This window comes from Gopherus evgoodei, chromosome 6 (assembly GCF_007399415.2).
Source record: "Gopherus evgoodei ecotype Sinaloan lineage chromosome 6, rGopEvg1_v1.p, whole genome shotgun sequence".
Classification (NCBI taxonomy): domain Eukaryota; kingdom Metazoa; phylum Chordata; order Testudines; family Testudinidae; genus Gopherus; species Gopherus evgoodei.
The window spans coordinates 96,744,594-96,771,359 of NC_044327.1; the positions used below are offsets into that span (position 1 = coordinate 96,744,594).

The window sequence follows — 26,766 nt, forward strand, 5'->3', positions numbered from 1 at the left end:
TTGGAGTTACAGAACATTCAGATTGGGATGATGTGTTCAACCCGCATTCTGAGACAATAGTTGAGAACTGATCAAAAGCTGCCATGCATGGTGAGCAGTGAGTCTGATGAGATAAGAAAACCAAAATTGTCTTGGATGAGTTGGTGCAGTCAAAATTACCCTGGCCAGAGCCGGCGCTTCCATTTAGGCAGCCTAGGCAATTGCCTAGGGCGCCAGGATTATTGGGGGGCGGCATTTTGCTGGGGGGGGGGCGCGGCAGGCAGCTCCAGTGGAGCTGCCGCAGGCATTCCTGAAGATGGTCCGCTGCTCCCGCGGCTCCGGTGGACCTCCCGCAGGCACGGCTGAGGCAGCTCCACCGGAGCCGCAGACCAGCGGACCCTCTCCACAGGCACAACTGCGGCAGGCCGTGGGACCAGCACGCGGGGCGGTGAAATGGCCGTGCGCCTAGGGAGCTAAAAACACTAGTGCCAGTCCTGACCCTGGCTCAGTCCTTCCCAATCTTGCTGAGACCCTTTAAGAGCACTGGAGTTGGTGAATATGCACAAAAAGACCCTTTCCCCATGTAAAGAGAAAGATGTTTTCTAAAGTCTCAGGATCGAGTCCTCCTCTGGAACAGACTTTTCTGCATTTTGTGTTGGTTGCAGTGACAAAAAGATTGACCTCTGGAAACTCCCAAGACATGATTATTTTGTTTGAGGACCTGAGAGTCCAATTCCCATTTGTAATTTAGGGGAAAATGTCTGTGGAGGTTGTATGCCATGGAATTTTGTATACCTGGGAAGTAAAAAGCCAAAATGACTATCTGGTTGGCCAGCCACCAATTCCAGAGCTTTATTACTTCAGTACAGAGAGAGGAGAAATGTGCTCCTCCCTGATGATTGATATGATATATATACAAGCTATGTTTTCCATTATGATCTTGATTTTTGACTGCCCTTAACTCCAGAAGAGTGATGTGCAAGCATTGTTTTTGTTGTGACCATTTGCCTTCGGCTGTGTGAGGACCTAAATGTGCTCCCCATTCCAAGAGGGAAGTGTCTAATGTTATCATGACCATAACACGAGACAAGTATCAGAGGGTTAGCCGTGTTAGTCTGGATCTGTAAAAGCAGCAAAGAATCCTGTGGCACCTTATAGACTAACAGACGTTTTGGAGCATGAGCTTTCGTGGGTGAATGCCCACTTCGTCGGATGCACGTCCAGGAGTCAGTCTGAATGAGACTCCTGCACAAACTTTGGAAGGCTCATTCTATTAGATGAGTGACTGTAGGACACCACTAGGTACCGACACTTGTTTGTTCAGACCTGTTTGCTAGATACATAAACTGCCCGGAGCTACTTCTGGAGTCATCGAAGACGGAACCTGGCATTTTGTGTTAAGAAACATAAGGTACCACATTTCCCAGAAGTTGCAGAACTTGCTGGAACTTGTGGACTGGGCTGTATTCTTTGGATAAGGTTCTTTAGAGTGAGGAACTTGTTGGGAGGGAGATAACCCTGCCCATCATCAAATCCAGAAATACTTCTATAAAAAGTATTTATTGTGTAGAGGTCAAGACCAGTTTCTTGAGATTTATTTGTAGACCTAAACAGGGAAATACTGAACTGCTAATAGAACCTCCTGATAAGATCAGCCCTCAAGAAGCCAGTCATCAAGGTAGGGAAAGACTGTTATTCCTAGACGATATAGGTCAGTATCTACAACCACCATGTTTTTTGAGAGCAGAAGAAAGGCTGAAGGTTAGGATCCAGTACTGGTAGTGATTGTGATCAACTGTGAAATTCAGAAATCTTTTCTGAGAGAGATGAATTGCTACATGGAAGTAGGCATCTTTGAGGTCAATAATTACAAATCAGTGCCCAGAGGGAATTATAGCTGCTAGGCACACCATCTGGAATTTCATGCTCATTCAGTTGTCTGAGATCTTGTATTGGCATCCAACCCCTTTTTTTTCTTGAGTATTAAAAAATACCTTCAACACAGAGGAAAAAGATTTTGTTCAGGTAGAACTGGTTTGATGGCTGTGAGACTTAGGAGCAATGTAAACTTCAGTCTCAGCAACAAATTGTGATTAGGGTCCCTGAAGAGGGATGAAGAGGGGAAGGGGCAGAAGGAAGGAAGGTAAAATGATTTGTGTAACCAGATGTAATGGCCTCCAAAACCCATCTGTCGAACATTATAGCCTCCCATGCCTGTTGGAATAAAGAGAGGTCCTTATTATATGGTGTATTTTTTAGAACATGCTGTCTCCATCTTTCAATAACTGTGCCCACAACCAAATAACTTGTGCTGGATGTGAAAACAGAAACTCATAAACCCTGCCCAGGATGTAGTTTTTTTTGTTTTTTTTTTAATCAGCATGCTTGCATTTAGGGGGTGCCTTTGCTGGAGTTTGCCAGATGGTCTTAGCTGGCTCAAGAAGAGCTTAGTTCATCAGCAATACCACTTGTGCTGAAGAAGTAGTATGCAATATGCCCAGGAGCCTGTGATGGGAATCCTGGACTTCTTCCAGCAGAATCTGAAGCAGGTCTACAGCTCGCTCCATCAGGTCCTGGAACTCCCAAAAGTCATCAGATAATGATTGCAGTGGTGGTTTTACTGCCTTAACAGGTGATGAAGGAGAGAGATTTTAAGAGGGGTTACCTCCTAGTCTGCCCTCACCTCTTGCTCCTCCAAAGTCTCCTCTGCTGATTCAGACTGGAAGAGAGAGATGGATGGACTGTACCAGGGAATGAGATCTTCTGTGTTCCTTATGAGATTGAATGAGGGCTCCTCGAAACTGCTGGCTGTAAGTAGCCCAGGGGTCCCAATAAGGCCAATGAGGAGGGCCATAAGGCATAGGGAGAGGGGAGAAGTATCCATCACTGATCATCCCAAGTATAAGATGAAAATGTCTTGTATCCTTTCTTTCTTGCATCTGCAGAGGGGAGTAAAGACTCCTAGAGTAAACTGTAGAGCCATGAACTGAAAGCTCTGAGTCTGAATGTTCCTCCACAGATTGTACAGGAAATGACAACCCTTTTTCCTGAATAGTGGAATAGTCTCACTACAAAATGTATGGTCTGTGACCTAACAGATCTTACTACTGAGAAGTGTCCAGAGGTCCCAAGGTGGGGAGACTCAGGCTCATTCAGTACCATGAGGTCTTTAGGATACCACAACGCCTACAGTACTGGGAGCTTGTTACCAATGTCTCTGAGGTGATGGTGCCGGTACTGAGGGTACCACAGATTCCAATGAGGCTGCTCTCTTACTATCATGGGCCCTGATGGTGGCAGTAGTGGTCTTCAGTGCCATGCCCATTAGCGCTGAGGTATGGAACTTAGATGAAGTCTTAGAGTACTTCATGTTACCCAAAGTACTCAGAGCCTAAATAGTACTCCTCTCAGGTCCTGAGGTCTTCTGTGATCAAATCTTTTTTGAGAGGGAACTCTTCGTTCTGCTCCTCTTATGCCCCTCCTTAGTCTCTGAGTATGAAGCTCTCAGTACTGGTGCCACAGTTATAGTTACCTCACTCAGAGTGTGTTGTAGACCATGGTCTTGACACCGCTTTCATCTTGGAAGCTCAATATAGATGGAGCATTAAAAGAAGCAGAGGGCCCCTGTACGTGGGGGTTTTCTGTATCAGGGTCCAAAGACAGTCTTAAGGCTTGCTCCATCACTAGAAGTCTATATTTAATTTCCTTGTTTTTATGGTATCTTCCCTTAAAAGAAGTGCAAATCTTGCACTTGCTGCGAATATGCAACTCTCCCAAGCAATGTATACACTGAGAATGCCCATCAACAATGGGAATGCTTCTCAACAGAAAAGGCATCTTTTAAAATCTGGAGAGCCGAGCCTCCCAGATCCCCCTCCCCCAAAATTGTAGGCCCTTCAGTAAGAGAAAAACAATTTGGGGGGAGGAGGGAAGGAGTAGAAAACAGGAACAACAGTTCCAACAGCTATAAGGTACTAAGCATTCTATAAACTGCTAAAGAACTAACACTATATACTATTCTAACTCTAAAGAGAAAACAAGTACATGCTGAGCTTCACCTCTGGCTGAAGGGGGTTGAAAAGGAACTGAGGCCAGTAGGGCTGTGCACCCCTTTGTAGCCTTGGTATGGGACACAAGGATGTGTAAGGCACAGGCACAGGCTAAATGGGCACTGCTACCAAAAATCTTTGATCAAAAGGCACAAAGTGCATGCTTACTTGAAGTAGAGCACCCACTACTCAAAGAAGGAATAAACTTCTTAGCAGAATATTATATTATATGAAAAGTTTCAGTCAGAGCAAGTATCTATAGCAGAATTATAAACTGGAAATCTGAGTTCATAACGTTAAATCCAACACCACCAACACAACTGTGAAACTAATGCAACTATAATACAGTATGTTGTATTTAACACCAATTCAAATAGTTGAAACATGACATTACAGTTTTAGTGCACATCCTTATTGCACATTGTAGAAGTTCTTCCTTGCATGAGTTCTATGACATCATAGTAAAACAAATCAAAAGGTATTTTAACAAATTGTACAATAAAAACTACCAGATGTGTAATTCTTAACACCTTGTGCATGTTGTACAATTATCTTTCTTTATAAATTTCCAGATTTCCAATTCATTTTGTTAGCTACCTATATAGAGAATCATAAATTAAGCACTTCTGCGTATTAGTTTTTAATGCTGAAAGGATAACTTCCCTGTAGAGCAATCGTTTCACATAACTTGTTTTTTTTTTTTTACCATGGTATGTTCAGCACAAAGTATGGATAAAAACTTTGCAAATGTTGCCTGATTTATTACCTATTTTGTATGCTTCTTATTCCTATTTTAATAATCTCATACAGAATTAAATTTAAAGCTAGGATACACTAAATCATCAGCTTAATTAAGCATAGTATACTATTTCAACCAGAAATGACAAGAAAAATATTGCCTGCCAGCAATTTCCAGTTCATGGAGCTAGTCATCAATCAACACAGCTGGCAAGCGTAAATTGGGAAAGATTAAGGACTGTGCTAGGTGGTTACATTTCCCCAAAACTAATTCCAGTGATGAAGGAGTCCAAGTGAGAGGATCTATATGTGCCTCAAACACTCATATAATCCAGAGCAGCATCAGTATTAGAGCCAAAGTAAATCTCAGATGAACTTCATCTCTTATCCAGACACTCTCACAATTTATATACCTTTATCATCTGCATTACAGCAGCACCCAGAATGTGCTATGTGTTTTCCACATGTAGAGTAAGATGCAAACCTCACCTTGAAGAGTTCACAATCCAAGATGATGAGCAATGCACACAAAAGTGTGCCAGAAATATAAAACAATCACTTTAAAACTATTTTAAATTAAGTATCATTTATCCTCAGCCGCCCCCATCTAGCCACCATCAGCCTTAATGCTCCTATCACTATATCAAGACCTCTATCGCTGGGTAAAGGAAAAACAGGAATCAACAGCACTCTTTCCATGGAGAGAAAAGGAGGAGCCACTAGGACAAACTGTTGTGGAGGGAGAAGAAACAATTATGAAAGGAGTGAGGAACCACTACCAGGCTCTCTGTTCATACAGGGGATAAACAGAAAAGTTACATTTGTCTCAGAGATTCACAAAGAAAGCTGCTGCTTCGAGGACCACTTACAGGTCAGAGGAACTGCTACCACCTCTACCTTGCCTTAGCTTTCTCTACCCCACTTGAGGTGAGTACCGTACAAAACTTAACAGATGACTGCAGACAACAATCAAATTTTATTTCCTCAGGAACATCTTGAATTTCCTAAATTTAAACTGAAAATATACTTCTATACTAAGAAAAGGAAGTAGTAAAAAGTGAGGTCAACAATTTTAACCTTATAAACTTGTAGTTGAGGATGGTGACTTTAAAACAATGTAGGAAACTGAGCTCCATGTCCTTGAACTGCTATAAATGAAACTGCCTAGACACTACAGTAATGGGCACCTCAAAAAACATATCTTGTAATTAGTTACAACAAAATATATTAAAAATCAGAAGTGAGAGAAGGTGATTAGAGCTGAAAGTCTAAGACAAAAAAGGGAATTATAAAATTAAATTAAATTTTGCATATGTAGGGAACAGCAAAAAAATACAGAAAGTTGAGTGGGAGGAGACCAGGCAGAGCAAGTATGTTGGGCTAAAAAATGTGAACAGGGGAAGTAGAAGCAGAGCTGTGTAGATTACTGAAATAAAACAAACACTGCAGGGTAATTAGTTCCATCATTTTGCTATAACGTAATAGCAATAAACAGAAAAAAAAATCTTCTTTGCTCTCATCAATGAACAAGTATACTAGGCTTCAAATTTCATATTATAGTCTGTAACAGTTACCTGTATATTGACTCTTTCAATCACACAAGAAAGAACATGAAGAACGTGCATCTTTGTGTCACATTCTGTGACTTCTTGAAGTAGTTGAAAGAGTAGAGTGAACATGGATTCCAGATACTACAATAAAAAGAAATTAGTAAACTATGGATTAGTTAGATTATCAAGAATACAAATAGAAATCTAAAACAGCAATTTTCTTATCTGCCTACAGCACTGGCCTGAAATTTCTCATTAACTTTTAGTGTGTTGGAAGTTCTGCAACATGTTGGTCTTGCATTTTGAAAATTAGTCTAATACATTTTGACCACTCACAATTCAAAATTGAATTTTACAAAGTTTCAGTACCTAACGTACTAGTCTTGCATAAGAATTCAACCATGGGAAAAGTTTCAATAAGCTTGGATCTCAGGTTTAAATGTATTAAAATTACTTCAAAGTTTAAATTCCTCAAAGCTGGAAGTTATCAGCACCTCTGGAGGTAATGATATTCAGAGACCACTCTATCTATAACAAAACAAGGCAACTGCTAGGGCAGCAGGGGTCAAACCTGAACAGCGTTGTAACCCTGTGCACCAGACCACAATGCCACTCTCAGATTTGGCCTGGCTGCCCCTCTGTCATGACAAAGGGACAGCTCAGCCAAACCTTAGTGAGTGGTGCTGCAAGTCCCGCTCTCCATTATGCTACCATAACCACCAAAAGACCAGAAGGCTCCCTACAATCCCCACTCCCCCGAAGGTCTTACGTGTGCCCTTCCCCCCAATTTAGAGCATCTATTCTAGTGGGTGGCAGGGATGTGTGGCGCACAGAAGTTTTGCAAAGGGCAGCAAATTCTCTTAAGCAGTCTCTGACAATTTGCTAGAGGTGTGGAAAAAGTTATAAACTTTGACAACAATTTTGTTTCATAAAGTTATTAATAATGATATTTTAATACTTATCACAACAATTTCAAATGGCTAAAGCAAAAATGCCAAATGCATAATGCATGTTGACACAAGTGGTCAACAGTATAAATTATAATATGATACTTTTTATAGTTCATCAAATATATCACAGCAAAATAATCTTAATTGAAACAGACCACAATTGACTGTACAGTGATTACTACCTCATCATTTACTTACTACCAACACTTGCTCACAAAGATAAACATTGGGGAAATTCTGCTACATTCTTAATACACTGCATTACACCAAACAACCACAGCTAATATTTCTGGCAAAGGGTAGTTTAGGAAGCAGTGTTTGCAGAAAGGAGCTCGGAGGGGAAATCAGGTATATGTGGAAGAGGTAGTTTAGTAAAGACTGGCACCCATACTGGGAAAAATGTTTAGTCTGTGATGTGTGGTACCTGCGGGAATGACAAAGTGTGTATTTGTGGGTGGAAGTGTGGAGAATATATGTATTGTTCGGAGGCTTTTCCTTGCTTCTGTGTCAGGTAAGATACATGTGTGGCAACCTTAACTGTTGCACAATAAAGTCTCTGTGCAACAACGGAATAGTTTTTTTCTTGTTATTGAAGTTAAATAAATACAGCAACTATTGAACAGTTTATTCTGAAATGGAACAGGAACTGTTTCTTTCCCTCCCTTCCTCTATCCACACAAGCACTCACACAAATGCCCTTACCGGTAAAAACTGCTCAGTTCTAAACTCAAAGTCATCTACAGGTGAACAAAAGTTAAAGAAAAACTGAAAATTGAACATTATTACAAAATCTTTGACTCAATCTGATATTCAACTGTTAGCAAGGCTACACAATTACTATTAAAATGTGAATTATTAATGATCAAAAATCATTAATTTCCAGTAACTTTGAAGAAAAAATAAAATAGAAAACTGTAGTTAATAAAAAGGATATTTAACTTCAGTGTTGTAGCTGTCTCAATGCGGACCTGAAAGACAAAAATCAGGAAATATCATGCTATTACCCTTATTAAATATTACTTTGATTATCTCACAGAAGTTAGTGTAATATTTTCAGATCTGAAATTGTTAAGCTTCCACATATACGCTACATGTTTCCAGGGATAAAATTAAATTAATTGAACACTGGCATATTTCCGTATTTTCCCAATGGTTTTAGCTATATATTGTTTATTAGGAGCAGTTTTTGCTTAAATTAGAATTTTTCAGAATTTAAAAAACTACTACAAATTGCCAAGAATCACACCACCTGCAGGGCCTACTCAGCAGTCCCTACTCAGGCAAAACACTCAGTTAAGTCAAGTAAAGACTGCAGAAGTGGGCCATACGGCTGTGATGAGAATTCTTGAGACAGGGGGGATCACCTGTTTCTGGGACGGTTCTCATGGGCGACCACCAACAAACCAACTACAGGCCCACAGACAGGGCTGCCTTTAGGCTGATTCCCCCGAATTCCCCCTTAGGCGCCTTTTTAATTTTTACTCACCCAGCGGCGGCTCAAGTCTTCGGCAGCACTTCGGCGGCGGGTCCTTCACTCGCTCCGGGCAGTTCGGCGGCGGGTCCTTCAGTGCGGCGGAAGACCCAGAGTGAGTGAAGTACCCAGTGCCAAAGACCCGGACCGCCGCCGGGTATTCGAATCGGGCCCCGCACTTCCTAAAGCCAGCCCTGCCCATGAACACCCTATTTCCAAGAATTCAGACAATTATGAGAAGTAGCTGTCAAGGAAGCATTAACTGCAACCAAGGCCACAACCAATGACACTTAGCCCTGCCCCATCTAGATGGTAAGAGATAACCATCTCTCAGGAGAGGGTTCCATGCTCGAAGTGAGAAAGGAACAACCACCTGGGGTCACAAACCAGAAGTACATCTCCAGGAACAGCAGTGCAGTTGGATATAGTTCCGGCACTGATGTTGCTGGTGCCAGTACCTATGATGCCAGTTTTGATGCCAAGAGGAGGTGTAAAAGTGGCTCCTTGAAAGTGTACCTCTGTATCAGAAATGGCTTATTGGTCATTTCAGAATCAGTACCAAGGAGTATCTCAGCACTGATGTTGTTATTAGTGTCATAGGTTCTCAAGCCTTCTTCATCGATAGTGGCTTGCTATCATCCCACAACATTATATAGGATTTAGAGGGTTTATCTCTGGCCCTCGACTCCTTGTGGAATGATCATGTTGACCTGTTATAAACTGTGTTTTCTCGCAGTGTGGGAGCATCATTCAGCATCTGAAGAGGACAGCACTGGAGGCCTCTGCTTGGGAGATGGTGCCAAGGTTGATGTGGTCACAGCACTGGGGATCCTGGCAACAGTGCCAATGGTCTTCGTATTCTTAGTTTTCTACTCCTCGCTGGAGACAAGGCAGGGTGCTTAGCAGCTAGAGCACTTGTCAAGGTAATCTCCTTGGCTTCAGTTTGAAGGACAACTCCTCTACAGAATCAGATGTGATCTCCAGGGATTGCATCAAGAGGTTTAATTTGACTCTCGTATCTCAAAATTTCTGGGTCCAGAATGAGGAGGAGCAGCAGATGGAACACCTATCAGGAATATAATCCTCCTTGAGGCAAAAGAGGCATCTGCTGTGTCCATCAATTAAGGGCATCAGATCATCACAGGGAGGACATGGTTTAAATGCAGTGGGTTTAGAGTCTACTATTAGCAATGGTTGGCATGAAGTGTCCATACCCACAAATGAGGGCATGCAGGGGATGAAGCGTCAGTGAATTTACCATAAATTTATAATGGCATAATTGAGCCAAATTTGGCTCTCAGTTCAAAAATATTCAACAGTGATAATTCATGATAAATATTGCAACAATTTAATAACTTCAGTTTGCACAGGGGTTTTAAAGTATTGACAAATTGCAGATGATGTGTATGCACCTTCTCTTCAAATCTGTTCTATTGAAGTCAATTAAAAATACATGCTTAATTCACTATAGCATTCATGATACATGCTGGGAGAAGTGACCTTTGGAAATGATAGTATGTGATCATTTGAAATCTTAACTATTGCATTTCCTGGCTTGAATGCTTTGCACCATTAATTTTCTATTAACAGAGTTTTGACTTATTTCCTAGTTTTTAATGAAAAAAATTAAACACATTTTATTAACCTAGAACGCCAAAACTGAAACAAGGTTTTCATTCATCTTAGCTACCAATCTTACAGAGTCTTGGCTACATTGGTACCCAGGAGCCAGAAGTCACCACTTTTATGTATATGATCTAAAGTTCCACATACAAGTGTGGAAACAACAACACTTTTCTTTTTTTAAAACCAACCTGAGAGCCTAATTCTGAGTCCAGTCCACATCAGACTGTCAATGACAACAGCTTCCTAGTGAACTGTTAATTGCTCTTTATTACATTGAAGATACTTAAAATATTTTAGTGGTTTATTCTTAGTAGCTAGATGTAGGGATTAAAAAGAAAATTACTTATAGTTACTTGTTCTTCAAGACTGTTGCTTCTCTATATCCATACTCCTGAGGTTAAGGTGTCTGTACTGCAAGCCTCTGGAATCTTCTAATGAGTAGAGTCTATTGGGGTATTTCCCTTCTAGTCAGCTCCCACTCATGGAGGGCTCTGAGGCTTTAAAAAAGCAAGTGGTCCCTTATGTCCTTAAGTTCCTTCTACTAGCTCAGGGATTCTCCTAAGGCTCTCGAGAAGTGGGGAAGGTGAGCAAAGAGTGTGAATATGCTAAATCAAGATTCTGGAAGAACAAGAGTTAATGTTATGCAACTTCTCTTTCTTTAAGTGGCCTCTACATAGTGAGGCTTGTGGGAGATTAGCAAGCACCATGCCCAGTAAAGTGAGGCAATGTATTTTAAGCAAAGGACTGTAAAACTGCCAAAATGAGCATCAGCTCTGGATGGCAGGTCAAGAGTATTAGAAATGACTGATTTCACTCTCTCAGATCAGATCTCAAGTGAGAGATAAAATTAAAGCCCATATACAGCTTCAAAAGCAACTTTGCAAAATTCTGTGACAAAGACAGTGCAACGGCATCCTTTTAGATACTGCATCTGAACTTAATTGACTACACTTTGATATCTCCTGGCAGTTGAACACCTGGCAATGGTGAGAATGATGAAATACAAACAGATTAGTGGTCTGAAAGAGATGGAAACTGAACACGACACTAGACTGGAAAATGAGATGATGACATGAGTATACAGAGGCCAAAGTAATTAATTATTCACAGCTGAATAATTTCTTCTTGACAGTTATCTAGAATGACTAGCAAATGAGACATAATGTAAAGTGTGGCTGTTTAAGGCCACCACTATTACAAGTATCCATTCTAAAATACCTACTTGAGATGAAACCAAACCTTCCCCAAATATTTTGGCAATAAATGTAATCCAGCTTCAGTAGAACAATACTTTTCTTAAGCAACTATTTTTGTCTATCCTGAGAAGTTGTGCACAGAGGTTTCACTGCACCCTGCTCTACAAAGCAAAAAAATATTTCTCTGACCAGAGAAATTCCCATACATTCAACTAATCTACATATGCTGATCAGATGCAATTATATAGCACATATCAGATATGGTAAAAGGGGACACATTCATTAAAATGAAGAATTAGAGTGTTTAACAGAGGAATGTAGTGATGAAAGCAATGGATACATATTAAATATACATAACATACAAGTGATAGACCTACTCAATTCAATTCTGTTAGTATGAATCCTGCAAGGTAGAAGCCAAACTCAAAGAAAATCAGGGGGCCCAGATAATTTTCATCCAAGAATATTAAAGGAACTGGCACACGAAATTGCAAGCCCATTAGCAAGAATTTTTAATGAACCAGTAAACTCAGGGATTGTACCGTATGACTGGAGAATTGCTAACATAGTTCCTATTTTTAAGAAAGGGAAAAAACGTGATCTGAGTAACTATAGGCCTGTTAGTTTGACATCTATAGTATGTAAGGTCTTGGAAAAAATTTTGAAGGAGAAAGTAGTTAAGGACATTGAGGTTAATGGTAATTGGGACAAAATACAACATGGTTTTACAAAAGGGAGATTGTGCCAAACCAACCTGATCTCCTTCTTTGAGAAGGTAACAGATTTTTTTAGACAAAGGAAACGCAGTGGATCTAATTTACCTCGATTTCAGCAAGGCATTTGATACGGTTCCACATGGGGAAATATTAGTTGAATTGGAAAAGATGGGGATCAATATGAAAACTGAAAGGTGGATAAGGAACTGGTTAAAGGGGGACTAAAACAGATCGTACTGAAATGTGAACTGTCAGGCTGGAAAGTTACTAGTGGAGTTCCTCAGGGATCAGTTTGGGGACCCATCTTATTTAATTTTTTTATTACTGACCTTGGCACAAAAAGTAGGAATGTGCTAATAAAGTTTGCGGATGACACAAAGCTGGGAGGTATTGCTAATACAGAGAAGGTCCGGGATATCATACAGGAAGATCTGGATGACCTTGTAAACTGGAGTAATAGTAATAGGATGAAATTTAATAATGAAAAGTGCAAGATCATGCATTTAGGGATTAATGACAAGAATTTTAGTTATAAATTGGGGACACATCAGTTGGAAGTAACAGAGGAAGAGAAGGACTTCGGAGTATTGGTTGATCATGGGATGACTATGAGCAGCCCATGTGACATGGCCGTTAAAAAAGCTAATGCAGTTTTAGGATGCATCAGGGGAGGTATTTCCAGCAAAGATAAGGAGGTGTTAGTACTGTCATACAAGACACTGGTGGGACCTTATCTGGAATATTGTGCGCATTTCTGGTCTCCCATGTTTAAGAAGGATGAATTCAAACTGGAACAGGTACAGATAAGGGCTGCTAGGATGATCCGAGGAATGGAAAACCTATCTTATGAAAGGAGACTCAAAAAGATTGGCTTGTTTAGCCTAACCAAAAGAAGGTTGAGGGGGACTATGATTGCTCTTTATAAATATATCAGAGGGATAAATATCAGGGAGGGAGAGGAATTATTTAAGCTTAGAACCAATGTGGACACAAGAACAAATGGATATAAACTGGACACTAGGAGGTTTAGACTTGAAATTAGATGAAGGTTTCTAACCATTAGAGGAGTGAAGTTCTGGAACAGCCTTCCAAGGGGAGTAGTGGGGGCAAAAGACATATCTGGCTTTAAGACTAAGCTGGTAAGTTTACGGAGGGAATGGTATGATGAGATAGCCTCATTTTGGCGATTAATTCGGCAATTGATCTTTGATTATCAGCAGGTAAGTTTGCTCAGTGGTCTGTGATGGGACGTTAGATGGAGTGGGATCTGAGTTACTACACAGAATTCTTTCCTGGGTGCTAGCTGGTGAGTCTTGCCCACATGCTCAGAGTTTAACTGATCACCATATTTGGGGTCGGGAAGGAATTTTCCTTCAGGGCAGATTGGCAGAGGCCCTAGAGGTTTTTCGCCTTCCTCTGCAGCATGGGGCACAGGTCACTTGCTGGAGGATTCTCTGCAGCTTGAGGTCTTCAAACAACAATTTAAGGACTTCAATAACTCAGACATAGGTTAGGGATTTGTTACAGGAGTGGGTGGGTGAGATTCTGTGGCCTGCACTGTGCAGGAGGTCAGACTAGGTGATCATAATGATCCCTTCTGACCTTAAAGTCTATGAGTTTATGAGGATCTGACCTGCATGCTTTTTAGCTGTTTGTGAGCAGCCCAGGTTGGGACTACAACAGCAAAGCATTGTGAGGCACCCAAAGTTGTGAAGCACGTGGTGACAACCCCTTACTGCTCTGGATTGCACCCCAGAATGTGACAGGAATATCTCCCTTAAATAGAAACCTGGAAATCTAGTGTGAAGGGCACTGCTGCTGAAGAAAAAAGAGCAACGAAACTGATTCAGTGAACATCAGAATGTCATTGCAAGTAGTTTCTGTTGGTTGTGAATAATTTCTGCTGCCATAATTTATGAGTATATGTTATGTTTGTCTGATTGTTATTTTTGTTTACTGTAAGAGTATAAAGAATTAATTCAGACAAGAATTGGCTGCACCTATGCAGGAAGAACCACAATGGTTCCTGAAACCAGCTGCTCATAAAACACTTGAGACAATGCACAAACCACCACTTTGAAAATCATTACCCTTGGGAGCTGGCCAAACCAATCTGACCAGGCTCAAGGAACACAGGAGAGAACAAAGAACTTGGCTGGACTTAAAGTGACATCATACCTGAAGACAGAAGACTGGGGTATTTAGTCAAGATGAACCAGACTCCAAAGGTAAGATAAGCCTACCTAGGACTGCAAATAAGATAGCTATGTGGGTAGACCTTTCATTTGTGTTATAATCCTTTTTTATTTTCTTATGCTGTGCTGTGTTCCTACCATTAAGATTCAACAATCTTTCTTTTTAAGAAAGCTGTATGGTGTTAACCACTGGTCACAGTCCCCAGATGAATTGTTGGGGTTGAACCCAGTCAGGCTGGCCGAGCAATCACAGTTGGTGCACAGGGGGATGTAGCCTGGAGACCCTGTCTAAGACTAGGAGAACTGCAGAACTCCTCCCCAGAAAAGGTAAGGGCATAAGACCGGGGAGAGGGGTGCACTCAGACAGTCAAAGAAGGGGAGAGAGGCACAGCTAGCCCTGTAACCATCACGTTAGAAAATGGAAAAAAACCTGCAACGTTTTAACTCACAACCTTCAATTCCAGCATAACATTAGGAATGAAACATTTCAGTGAATACAGATATTCAGTAAAAAGTCCAGCACTACATGATGTTCATTTATCAAATGTTCTGACCTACCTGTTTCTATTAAACGTCTCACAAATGAATGACTTAAATAGTAACAATATAACTGGTAGAAGACTGATCAAAGATGTGCATTACCGAAACTCATTTTTCTAGAGCAAATTGCTACCTTTTAGTATTTTTAAGAAAAAGCACAATTTTTAAAGACATTTGTGTAATTTCAAAGCTGGTAATTCATTGAAGAAATGACACAAGTCATGGATACAATTTGTCAAACTCTCCATCACAAACACCACTATACTGTCAATTCATTTGCAGAAATGTCAGTGAAAGCCATAATCCTAGAAGTGATACAGTAATACACTGTGAACTAACTATGTAGCCTTCTCTGCAGCAATACCATCTCTCAAGACAGTGTTTGTAAAAAACACAGTTGTGTAGCAGAACACTATACCAGCAGGTATGACCAATGCCATGCAACTCTATGTAACTAGTATGACAATTAGTGTGTTTGTCAAACAATTTGTGAACCAAACAAGTTCACTGAAGCACAAAATAGGTGTGCCTCAACAATCTCAAAATGTATGTATATTGATAGCTACTTAGCAGCAGAGAGATGTGTGTAATTAATACAAGATGGGGATTAACTATGCTTGAAAATAGGTTATGAATAAGTCAGAGAAGTGCAGATCTAGAAACTTTTCCCAGAACTTATAGGCAGGATTCAAAATGAAATCCAATGCCTTGCCCTTGAGCAGATATTTTTAGGGAAAAAAGAGATACACCAGAGATCTCCCTGACAAGATAATTTTGCTCCTGAAGTATATATTGTTCAATTCTAAAGTGTAGGAAATTAAAACTTTTCATCTAAATTTAGGTAAGAAATAAATGAAACATAATCCAAAATATTTCTTAAAGACAGTTACATTTATGTATACATACCACTAAGTCTTGGTCTTGAAGCAAGTTACGAATTGCCTCATATAACATTGGTCTCAAGTCAGATTTGAATTTTACAGAAATCCATTGTCCGATCAGCCAAATTACTCGCCGGCGTATTGGCTTATATCTTTAAAACAAAAAAGAATTATTGTACTAGTTTCTTACTATCCTTGTTTCTTAAACTTCTGTATTAAGAAAAACCGTTTCAGAAGAATACTGGAAGACAATGTTCAACAAACCCATTTTTCACATCTTTCCTTAAACATGACTGGTGAGAACTACACCTTTGAAGTTCTGAAGTCAAACTGCCTCACTAGCAGGCAACATTTTCATTGAGAAAACTGCCCCTCCTTATTTATCAGGCCTTGTCTTATTACATTTGTTTCACCGTACTCCTTGTTTTTACATGCTCCCTCTGCTCTGTCAAGGAAACATCCAAAAAACCTTATTCATACTCTTCTCCCAAACCATCTGTGTTTTCTTTCAAACCATGGCCAAACATGCTAATGCTCTTCTTTAACTGATATGCAAGGCCACCACCTTGCTGCATTCAAGTCCTTCCTTCATACCAATATCTCCCACAAAGCTTACAAGGAAATAGTTTAAGACTTATATATATTTTTTTTAAATCAACATTTACTCCATCATGCTGAGTTTTGTATTTACCAAGTTCCATTAGAGAGAGAATCTACTCTACATACAATAAATCAATGACAATATATTTAAAAATAAAATTACCCCTTTATTATCATGTTGTTTGCTAGGGTCATCTATAACCCAAGAGTCTCTCCCTTTGTAGGCCCTCCTATTCCTCCTTCCCCACTTCTAGAATGAGATCAGCATTTTTATAATGCCCGCCAGGGTAACCAGAAGGTCCACTTGATCTGACTGATTCAGTCAGAGCCAAAGGTATAGCTATAGATATTCAAGAGCTCATTGGCACTAGATAGGAAGTTAGGATGAAGCACCTGAAGGCCTGATAAGAGGATTCCAGGGCCTTCTGCCTTAAGAAATGCCCTTGCCAAAGATCACAGCTCTGAGATGCTTGCCCCAGAACCTGCTGCTTGCAGAAAAACTGAGACATAGATCCCACTGCCAGCACTCATGGTCTACCATCAGGGCTAGTCTACACTGAAAAGTTAAATAAGCATGGCTACGTGCCTTGGGGCAGGAAAAATCTGGTGTAGATAGAACTAGATGGACAGAAGACATGGATTACTTCCCATCGCTATAGTAGGTATCTACACTGAAATGCCACAGTGACATAGCTGCAGCTGTGCCACTGTAGCGTTTTAAGTACAGACATAGCCTATGACAATTAAGGTTGTGAGCAAAAGGAATGCATAAGGAATACCTTGTTAGAAGATTTTGACCTGCTAATGAGGAAAGACAATTACTTTACCGTAGCACTACAGGTGTGGGAAACTCTCCTACACTCAGCATTAATTATACTTACATGCACTAGAGGCTATACTATCTAAATAAGGGTTGGCACTGTCATTTGATGCTACCAATTATCTGTTGTAAGACCAGGTCTCCACTCTGTACACAGGACTGTGCAGAAGGCACAGTGTGTGACTACCAACTCTCAAGTTTGAAGAAGAAAGTGCTGAAAGGCTGAGATCCCTACTCATGCAGAGTTAGGAGGATATATTGCTAGAAGCATTAACTTTTATTTTCCTTGCTTTTTAGGTTTTGTTAGGCATGCTATAAAGAAATCTTAACTGACAAATGATGTAGCATTTTTGTGTTGTGAGCATAACAGGTGCAGTTATATGGAACACCACTAGATGGACCAAAGAACACTATCTCCTCTGCCTCAAGTTTTATCAGTCTTGTCGGGGGGGGGGGGGGGGGGGGGGGAGAAGAACAGGACACAACAACATTCCATCCACAGGGATTTCCAATTATATATATGCTAAACTAAGTAACTAAGGAAAATGAACAGACCATAATTCATGTAAACAAATAAAATTAAGAAAGCGGGTATTATCAAACCAAATTAATCCAATTAACAGGTTGATTAAACCATATCAGTATACACTAACAACTCTTTATAAGCTTTATTTAATAATTTGAGAAGACAGCAGTCTTTTTCAGCATGAGAGCTAAAAGTAATAAGGGATTATTAATCTCAGCATCAAGTGATACATTTATAATCCAGTAAATGGCTGATTTGGTGTGCGGGGGGGAAAGGGGGCAGGGTTAGGTTGGATTATGGTGTTCAAATCACTCCCAAATAGAAGCTAGTTTAGAAACTACATTTCTTGTGCCAATTAAGGCAGGCTACCCAAATTATAGGCAGCTAGGGGATAATCTCCTCCCATCTCATCTCTAGCATAGGGCTACATGGTACATAAAGGATCTTATTTTGGCCCCTGAATATGGCTTCTGGAGGAGATCCTAATCAAAGAGTGGTGGGTTGAGCCACCATCTTGCTGGAAGACTGTGGGTGAGAAAAGCCATCTTCAACAAAGCCTGTCCCTGGCTAAATTAAGTTTTTAGACTTTTAAATATGTTTTCACTTTTATTTGCTCGTAACCATTTCTAGATTTATCTTTTACACTTGAACTCAGTTAAAATGTTATCTTCTTTTCTTAATAAACTTATTTAACTATTTATCTAAACGACCAGTGCTGTGTTTGAATTAAAGTGAATGCTAACTCCAGTTAATGTGGCAAGTTGTTTAGTTCAGTCTCTTTAAAGGAACAAACAGGATAACTGCTAGCAAACTGCTGGATCCAAAGCAATTGAATCACACTTGTACAGCTGAGAGAACACAAAGTGCATGCTGGCTGGGAGCTACAAGTAGCAGAAGCATTTTGAGGCACTCAGAGTTATAATATAAGCAGTGACACAACCTTTCACTGATCTGAGTTGCAGCCCAGAATGTGACAGTGACAATTACGTCAGAAAACCACTGGCAGACACAAATAGCACAAGCAATATTATTTAAGTGATACCCTCCTATTAATCACTCACTCTTGTTTCTCCCCACTGAATCCATCTCTATGACCATGTATTTAGTTTATTGGGGGTAGGGTGGAGAGTTTGCATTTGAATTAAACAAAGATCAAATATAAAACAGGACAGTACACTGGTATTTGCCTTATTTGCCTTTCTCAAAGTGAGCTGAATGATTAAAGGTGTTATTTATTGTGCAGAGATAATTTAATAAAACTCAGATGTATAAAAGAAAGTATACATTAATTTTTATAAAAAAATCAAAAGTAGTCATCACATATGTATTGAAAAGCATAAGATCAAAAGTGAAGGGCTTCAGGAAGCTCACCCTTTCGTGTACACATCAGTCATCTGTAAATATTTTATACCTTTCTGCTCATTTAGCAGGTATGTTTAAACAGTGAATATTCACTTGAGCTGCACTTGCTTCATACCACATCTTAACACACTTGTATCAATAAATTACTTAAACAGCCAACGTACAAAAAAAGATTAGAGTGCTCACCTGTTATGAGAGACTTGTAGCTCTGCTAGCAGCTGATTTTTAAACCACTGATCAAAATCCACACTGTCAAATAGCTCATAAGCTGCCAGCCCAACTGCATTGTAGACTGGAGAAAAATAGAGAAATTAAATTTTGCTCTAGTCAAACTTTGTTAAAATTCTAAAAATTGAAAATGAACAAATCTTGAAAATTATGCTTAATCACTTCTGTGCAGTAAGGAATATTATCCAACATTTATATTCTGAAAATTGAGAAATTAAAAAAGGAATGATTTGAGTAAAACAATGACAAAACCTTACAAAACTTCCCTCAGAGTTCTCTTTAGTTACAAATAAATTAAGTTCTCATGAGAAGGGTGTCATATAGTGTTGATAGCGGTTAAAGCAGCAAAGAATCCTGTGGCACCTTATAGACTAACAGACGTTTTGGAGCATGAGCTTTCGTGGGTGAATACCCACTTCTTCAGATGCATCTGAAGAAGTGGGTATTCACCCACGAAAGCTCATGCTCCAAAACGTCTGTTAGTCTATAAGGTGCCACAGGATTCTTTGCTGCTTTTACAGATCCAGACTAACACGGCTACCCCTCTGATACATAGCAGTTAAAGGAGCCAGGCGCTCCACAGTTCTAAATCTAACTCTACCAATGATTCCAAACAATCTCAGATCTTAAATATCCAAGGTCTCTGCACAGATGTGTCTGAACGTAAAATCTATTCCTCAGGTAAGGAGTATTTCTTTATTTCTATTTATTTAGAATTCAATCTATAACTCTATAAGTCTATAAGTCTGATACATAGCAGTTGGAGCTCATGCTCCAAAACGTCTGTTAGTCTATAAGGTGCCACAGGATTCTTTGCTGCTTTTACAGATCCAGACTAACACGGCTACCCTTTATTTCTTTATTTCTATTTATTTAGAATTCAATCTATAAGTCTATAAGGTGCCACAGGATTCTTTGCTGCTTTTACAGATCCAGACTAACACGGCTACCCCTCTGATACATAGCAGTCATCTGTAAATATTTTATACCTTTCTGCTCATTTAGCAGGTATGTTTAAACAGTGAATATTCCTCAGGTAAGGAGTGCACAGGAGTGCACAGATCTTAAATATCCAAGGTCTCTGCACAGATGTGTCTGAACGTAAAATCTATTCCTCAGGTAAGGAGTATTTCTTTATTTCTATTTATTTAGAATTCAATCATCCATTACTCTAGATACAGATTCAAAATATATCATATAAATCCATAAGATAGTTTTGGACATTGTTCCAGGTTGCAAGTTGAGTCTGATGGGGAAGAAATAGAGGCAGCTCCCTTTGAATTATTTTCTCATAATTTTGATATTCTTTTTCAAAATGTCAAAAAGTTACATCTCACAAATTCTTCTCAGACATTTTATAGAAGTCAGGCACATCCATAACGAGCTTTATTCCTTAAAAGGCAAAGTGAAATTTAATTTACCAGCATCTTTAATCAGTAGAGCATTAGTATCTTCCACATTCGTAGGTCCTGCAATAAAGTTAAAATAAAACCAATTATTAAAAAAATGGATTAACTAAACAAAGTCTGTAAGACCCTCAGTGGCTTGAGCATTGGCCTGCTAAACCCAGGGTTGTGAGTTCAATCCCTGAGGGGACCATTTAGGGATCGGAGGAGGGGAAGAAATCTGTCAGGGACAGTACTTGGTCCTGCTAATGAAGGCAGGGGAATGGATTCGATGACCTTTCAAGGTCCCCTCCAGCTCTATGACATAGGTATAGCTGCATATATTTCAGTGTGGTAGTGCATAGCAAAGAATCAAAATATACAGCCATAGCAATATAATCAAAAAAATCCTCTCTATAAATACAAACCTAAAAGTAATCCATTCTGTATTTAAAAGAGTACAGCACTGTTAAACTGATGCTTTTGTTTTTTTCGAACCTCTAAGAGAGGACCCATTCTGATTAAGAGAACATACTACATATCAAGAATATTCCTGTGCCTTACTGAAATACTGAATTTTTGACTGAAAAGTATCTACAATATGTTCATTGAAGAAAGCAAATGAAATTCAAATCCTTATTGTACCATACTTTGTCACCTTGGCAGTTGTACTTAATTACATTTATCATAAAAGATGCAGCTACAGAGTACTCATAAAGGTAAGTATTTTATAAATAAAAAACTCTGGAAAAAAATAGGAATTGGTAAAGAATGGCTAACAAGTAATGACTTTTTGCAGAAAAAGTGACCATCTGGTTACTTCTACACATTACATGAAACTGTTTGCTATATAATTAAATATAATAACGTTCTAACAATTTAAATATTTAATTTTGACTTTTTTATGCCATGAACAATTTTGGCAATGATAATTCCCATGCTGACAATACTTGAGACCTCACAATTTCAAGTTATTTACAGCTAATAATGTGGATGCCCTACTTTGGGAACTCAAAAAAGCTTCTGGCAGAGGAGTGTCGAACATTTCCAGATATTTACCTTCCGGGAGTCTAATTCTGCCACCTCCATGCTAGAAACCTGTAATTCCTACAAAACCAAAGCCTCCAAACAATCTCAGATCTTAAATATCCAAGGTCTCTGCACAGAAGTTGTGCCTGGATGTAAAATCTATTCCTCAGGTAAGGAGTATTTATTTATTTCTACTTATTTAGAATTCAATCATCCATTACTCTAGGTACAGATTCAAAATATATCATAAAAATCCATAAGATAGTTTTGGACATTGATCTAGGTTGCAAGTTGAGTCTGATGGGGAAGAAATAGAGGCAGCTCCCTTCGAATAACCTCAAAAGGTGGACATCTGAGCTATCAAGGTCATATGGTATTCTCTGGCACTCCTTTGTGAAAAACTTTGGGGCTCGGAAAAAAACAGGGAAAATGCTGAAGGACATCCCCTCACTATTAAACTCTAGTCTTTCAGGAAAGACTCCACTGATATTCTTTCACAACTTCCTGTTTGGAAGCAGAACTTGTGACATTTGTTGTTATTTTCTATGGTAAAAAAGATCAGTCTGCAGGAAATCTCACAATGGGCATTGTCGCTAGGTCTAAGAACAAACTATGTCAGTAGAAACTGAATTAACCTATCTGTAGTAAAGAGTGCAGCCCTTTCACAATCTTCAAAACCTATCAATCCAACATAATGAAATACCAGGCCAAAGAGAAAGAAAGATGTGTTAATTCCCCAAGAAGTGGGAAATGAGGCCATGTCTACATCTAAAATTTTGCAGCGCTGGTTGTTACAGCTGTATTAGTACAGCTGTATAGGGCCAGCGCTGCAGAGTGGCCACACTTACAGCAACCAGCGCTGCAAGTGGTGTTAGATGTGGCCACACTGCAGCGCTGTTGGGCGGCTTCAAGGGGGGTTCCGGGACGAGAGAGCAAACCGGGAAAGGAAACCAGCTTCGCCGCGGTTTGCTCTCTCGGTCCCGGAGCCAGCCAGCAAACCGCAGGGAAGGAGACCTGCTTGCTCGGGGTTCCGGGACCGAGAGAGCAAACCGGGAACGCCGCGGTTTGCTCTCTCGGTCCCGGAGCCAGCCAGCAAACCGCAGGGAAGGAGACCTGCTTGCTCGGGGTTCCGGGACCGAGAGAGCAAACCGGGAACGCCGCGGTTTGCTCTCTCGGTCCCGGAGCCAGCCAGCAAACCGCAGGGAAGGAGACCTGCTTGCTCGGGGTTCCGGGACCGAGAGAGCAAACCGCGGCGAAGCTGGTTTCCTTTCCCGGTTTGCTCTCTCGGTCCCGGAACCCCGAGCAAGCAGGTCTCCTTCCCTGCGGTTTGCTGGGTGGCTCCGGGACCGAGAGAGCAAACCGCGGCGTTCCCGGTTTGCTCTCTCGGTCCCGGAACCCCGAGCAAGCAGGTCTCCTTCCCTGCGGTTTGCTGGCTGGCTCCGGGAACGCGAGAGCAAACCGCGGCGAAGCTGGTCTCCTTTCCCGGTTTGCTCTCTCGGTCCCGGAACCCCGAGCAAGCAGGTCTCCTTCCCTGCGGTTTGCTGGGTGGCTCCGGGACCGAGAGAGCAAACCGGGAAAGGAAACCAGCTTGATTACCAGAGGCTTCCTCCTTCCACGGAGGTCAAGAAAAGCGCTGGTAACTGTCTACATTGGATTACCAGCGCTGGATCACCAGCGCTGGATCCTCTACACCCGAGACAAAACGGGAGTACGGCCAGCGCTGCAAACAGGGAGTTGCAGCGCTGGTGGTGCCCTGCAGATGTGTACACCTTCAAAGTTGCAGAGCTGTAACTCCCTCACCAGCGCTGCAACTTTCTGATGTAGACAAGCCCTGAAAAGTAATTGGGTTGTAAAAATTGATTCTAGGGTTTTACAGTACATCTCTCAAAATCTGTGCTTGGCTAGGAATGAAGCAGATAGAGCTAGCAAACAGCAGCACTAAGGTCCAACTTCTGCAATCATCCATTAAATTGTCTTGACTCCTGATCACACTAAGACAACTGATTGCATGGATCTACAGGGTAGACAGGTCTACAGACTCTTAAACTGTGGTCTATGGATCACTGCTAGTCTGAGGAGAGAACTGGTTGATCACAAAGAGGCTCCTGCTCCTCCTTTCCAACTGTCAAATGGCACTGAAAGACAGCTAACCACATACAAACATTTTTCTTTTTCTATGTGCCATAAGGAATTGTTGTGAATATCACAAAAATGTTTTATGACTGCAAATAAGAATGGAGATGATCCACAAGAATCTCTTCAATAAACTGCAATGCACACTATGAAGTACAACAGGGTACATGGAGTAAAAACAAAGGTTATCATCATGAAAAGTACAGTGAGTCCTGCTAACGTCCTTAGGTTGACTGTGAAACTCAGAAACTAAGCTGCAGTCCTGGTTATTTTCAGCTTGGCCAAGAGAACCTCTGTCTAACTGAAAAGGATTGACTTTTTCTAACCAAAGATTCTTCACCTCACCTAGAATGTCTGGGACGACTGAAAAGCTTTGGCATCATTTCCTAAAAGTATATTCTGTGGCTTCTACAGTGATGTCAGACGCATCATAAATTCTTTCGGAGAGTTTAACCAAATCAGGGACTTCTTGGTAACCCCCTGTACAGGACTTATGAAGGTGGTCAGCAACTCACAGAAAATCCTATGAGTTCTAAATCCTCACTAAAGAACAGACCTTGCTCCAAATTTTGCCCCAGCTAAAGAAATCTAACCATAAACATTGAATAACCTCTTTTTCAGCCCTGAAACCCTATGTTGTCTATATAGTTATTAAAGACACCATACAGTCTAAGTCTACGAAAACAAAAATTCATAATATTTCCTTTCTGTAAATATACCCTTCATTTTCATCACAATATACTTACAAAACATCTCCAATATCATTTAGAATTATTTGAAAGATAGGAGAAAATATTTTAGGATACAAATTTAGATTTTGCAAATACATAAACATTAGGATTAACATACAGTCTGCACAAAATGAAATAGCACAATAATTCCAGTATATTAAAAACATTTTTAACATCTTACCTTGTAGACTGTGAACCATTTCTAAAAGCACAGGAGTAAGGGTTTGATTATATTCATGGAAAATATCAATAAAAAGAACCTCTGTGCATGGCTGAAAAAGTAAAACAAATTGTTATAAAACCTAAATAAGACAAGTCTAGCCTGGTTTTAATACACAGTAAAATACATTTAAACTACTAAATACCTAATAAGGAAAACACTCCAGCACTACAACTTACGGAAAGTGACTTTGTCACAATACAGCAATTAGAGCTGTGTTCAATTAGAGCAAGATTTTGATACAGTAGTATCATATTCACAATGTACAGTTTACATTATAAGTTTGCTGATCAGTTACTAAATAAGAAAATAACCGAGAGAAATATAATTAGCCAATTTTTATTCCTATAGCATGCATAACAAATAAGTTACACCTTTATACTAGATTTCCAATATTTAACAAAGCTATCCAAAACGTATTCTTCAAGTCTCTCTGCTCTTTTTTCACTCAGCATATATTTCAGTTCTTTGCTACTAATGTCTTGCATACAGTAGATCTTTACACAAGTGGCTCTTAAACTGTGGTCTATAGATTACTGGTAGTCTGTGGAAAGAGCTGGCTGATCACAAAGAGGCTCCTGCTCCTTTCCAATTGTTAAAATGAATTAAAAGACAGCTAACAATATACAAACATTTTTTCCTTTTCCCATGTACAAGGAATTGCTGTCAATATCACATGCATGTTATATGATTGCAAATAAGAGTGGAGGTGATACACAAGAATTTCTAATACAATGTGGTGATCACTGGGGGGAGGGAGGGAAAAGTAGGATAAACCCAATTTTCAAAGCAATTTAAAATGAAGACTTTTTGCAATTTTAGTGTTGTGTATATATTTAAATTGAAGTAGAGGGAATCAAGATATTAGTAAAATTTTACATACATAGAGATATAAGCTGCCTCATTTAGTGTATTTTGGACTCTAATAAAAAACACAAGAGTACATCCCTGCATGCACAGGATTGAGTAACAAGTCCTGAATACCAGTATTAAGTGACCAATGAAAATGGAATAGCTGTTCTTGAAACAACATGCTGCTCTCAATTCTACAACCACCATCAACTGAAGGGGAAGAAGAAGGGTAAACAAAACAATGAACTGAGGAAGAACAGGGCAGAACTGTTTAGGGAGGGACCAAAAAGAGCTCTTTGCAGCCCTCATTCTAAAAACAATCTAATTAAATTATCTTCCTTTCTAGGAAAACAGAGTAGAGGTCCCGGAGGAAGTATTCTGAGTCATGCATAAACATCCAGGCTCCTAAGTGTAGTACCCAAAACTGGAGTTCAAAGAGCAGCATGGATTGAAAATTTCCCTTAATAAAGTGGGATTACTGGGAAAGCCGTTTCCTAGCAGCTAACTGTAATCCAGGACTGCATAAGGCATGCTGGAAGACAGGTCTATATAAATCTAGCCCTCTCCACAGAAAAAGGAGAGTGTTGGAGGAGGCCAGCAAAGCTATGGAATCTCTCTTTGAAGAAGGGCAAGTAAACCCAATGTTTGTTTGGTGTGCTTGTTCCACATATTGGTCTTTTTGACCTAGGAAAGGACTGTTAAACAGGCATTCTAACTCCAGAATCTAGCAAGAGCTGATGTTGAGGAGGCAGGAAACATTCCACTAAAAGCCTCCACTAAATAGTCACAAAATGTATGTAACTAATCTGAATTAATGTGTAATCTTAATAATGTCCCTGTACCCTACTCCCTCCCATTCCTTAGCCCTTTCTGTTTCTAATCATCATTAGTTTTATTTCATGTTTTGATATGGACTGTATACTTTATAGAGCAGAGCATTCTTTACGTTTGGTAAGGAATCTGGCACATGTTTCAGCATGATATAAACA

The 26,766-nt window shown here is 40.0% G+C and overlaps 1 protein-coding gene across 9 annotated transcripts in view; it reads right to left on the minus strand.

Moving 5' to 3' along the window:
* The window catches only part of IPO11 (importin 11), a 260,517-nt gene that overhangs the window by 173,004 nt on the left and 60,747 nt on the right, over window positions 1–26,766 (minus strand). For all 9 annotated transcript variants that reach the window (XM_030566003.1, XM_030566006.1, XM_030566000.1 and 6 more), the window contains exons 14-20: window positions 24,887–24,977; window positions 20,849–20,896; window positions 19,386–19,491; window positions 15,917–16,043; window positions 8,201–8,234; window positions 7,969–8,009; window positions 6,341–6,457 (exon numbers count right to left, since the gene is read on the minus strand). In XM_030566003.1, coding sequence (XP_030421863.1) covers window positions 6,341–6,457; window positions 7,969–8,009; window positions 8,201–8,234; window positions 15,917–16,043; window positions 19,386–19,491; window positions 20,849–20,896; window positions 24,887–24,977 — 564 coding nt within the window. The remainder of the gene's footprint in view (window positions 1–6,340; window positions 6,458–7,968; window positions 8,010–8,200; window positions 8,235–15,916; window positions 16,044–19,385; window positions 19,492–20,848; window positions 20,897–24,886; window positions 24,978–26,766) is intronic.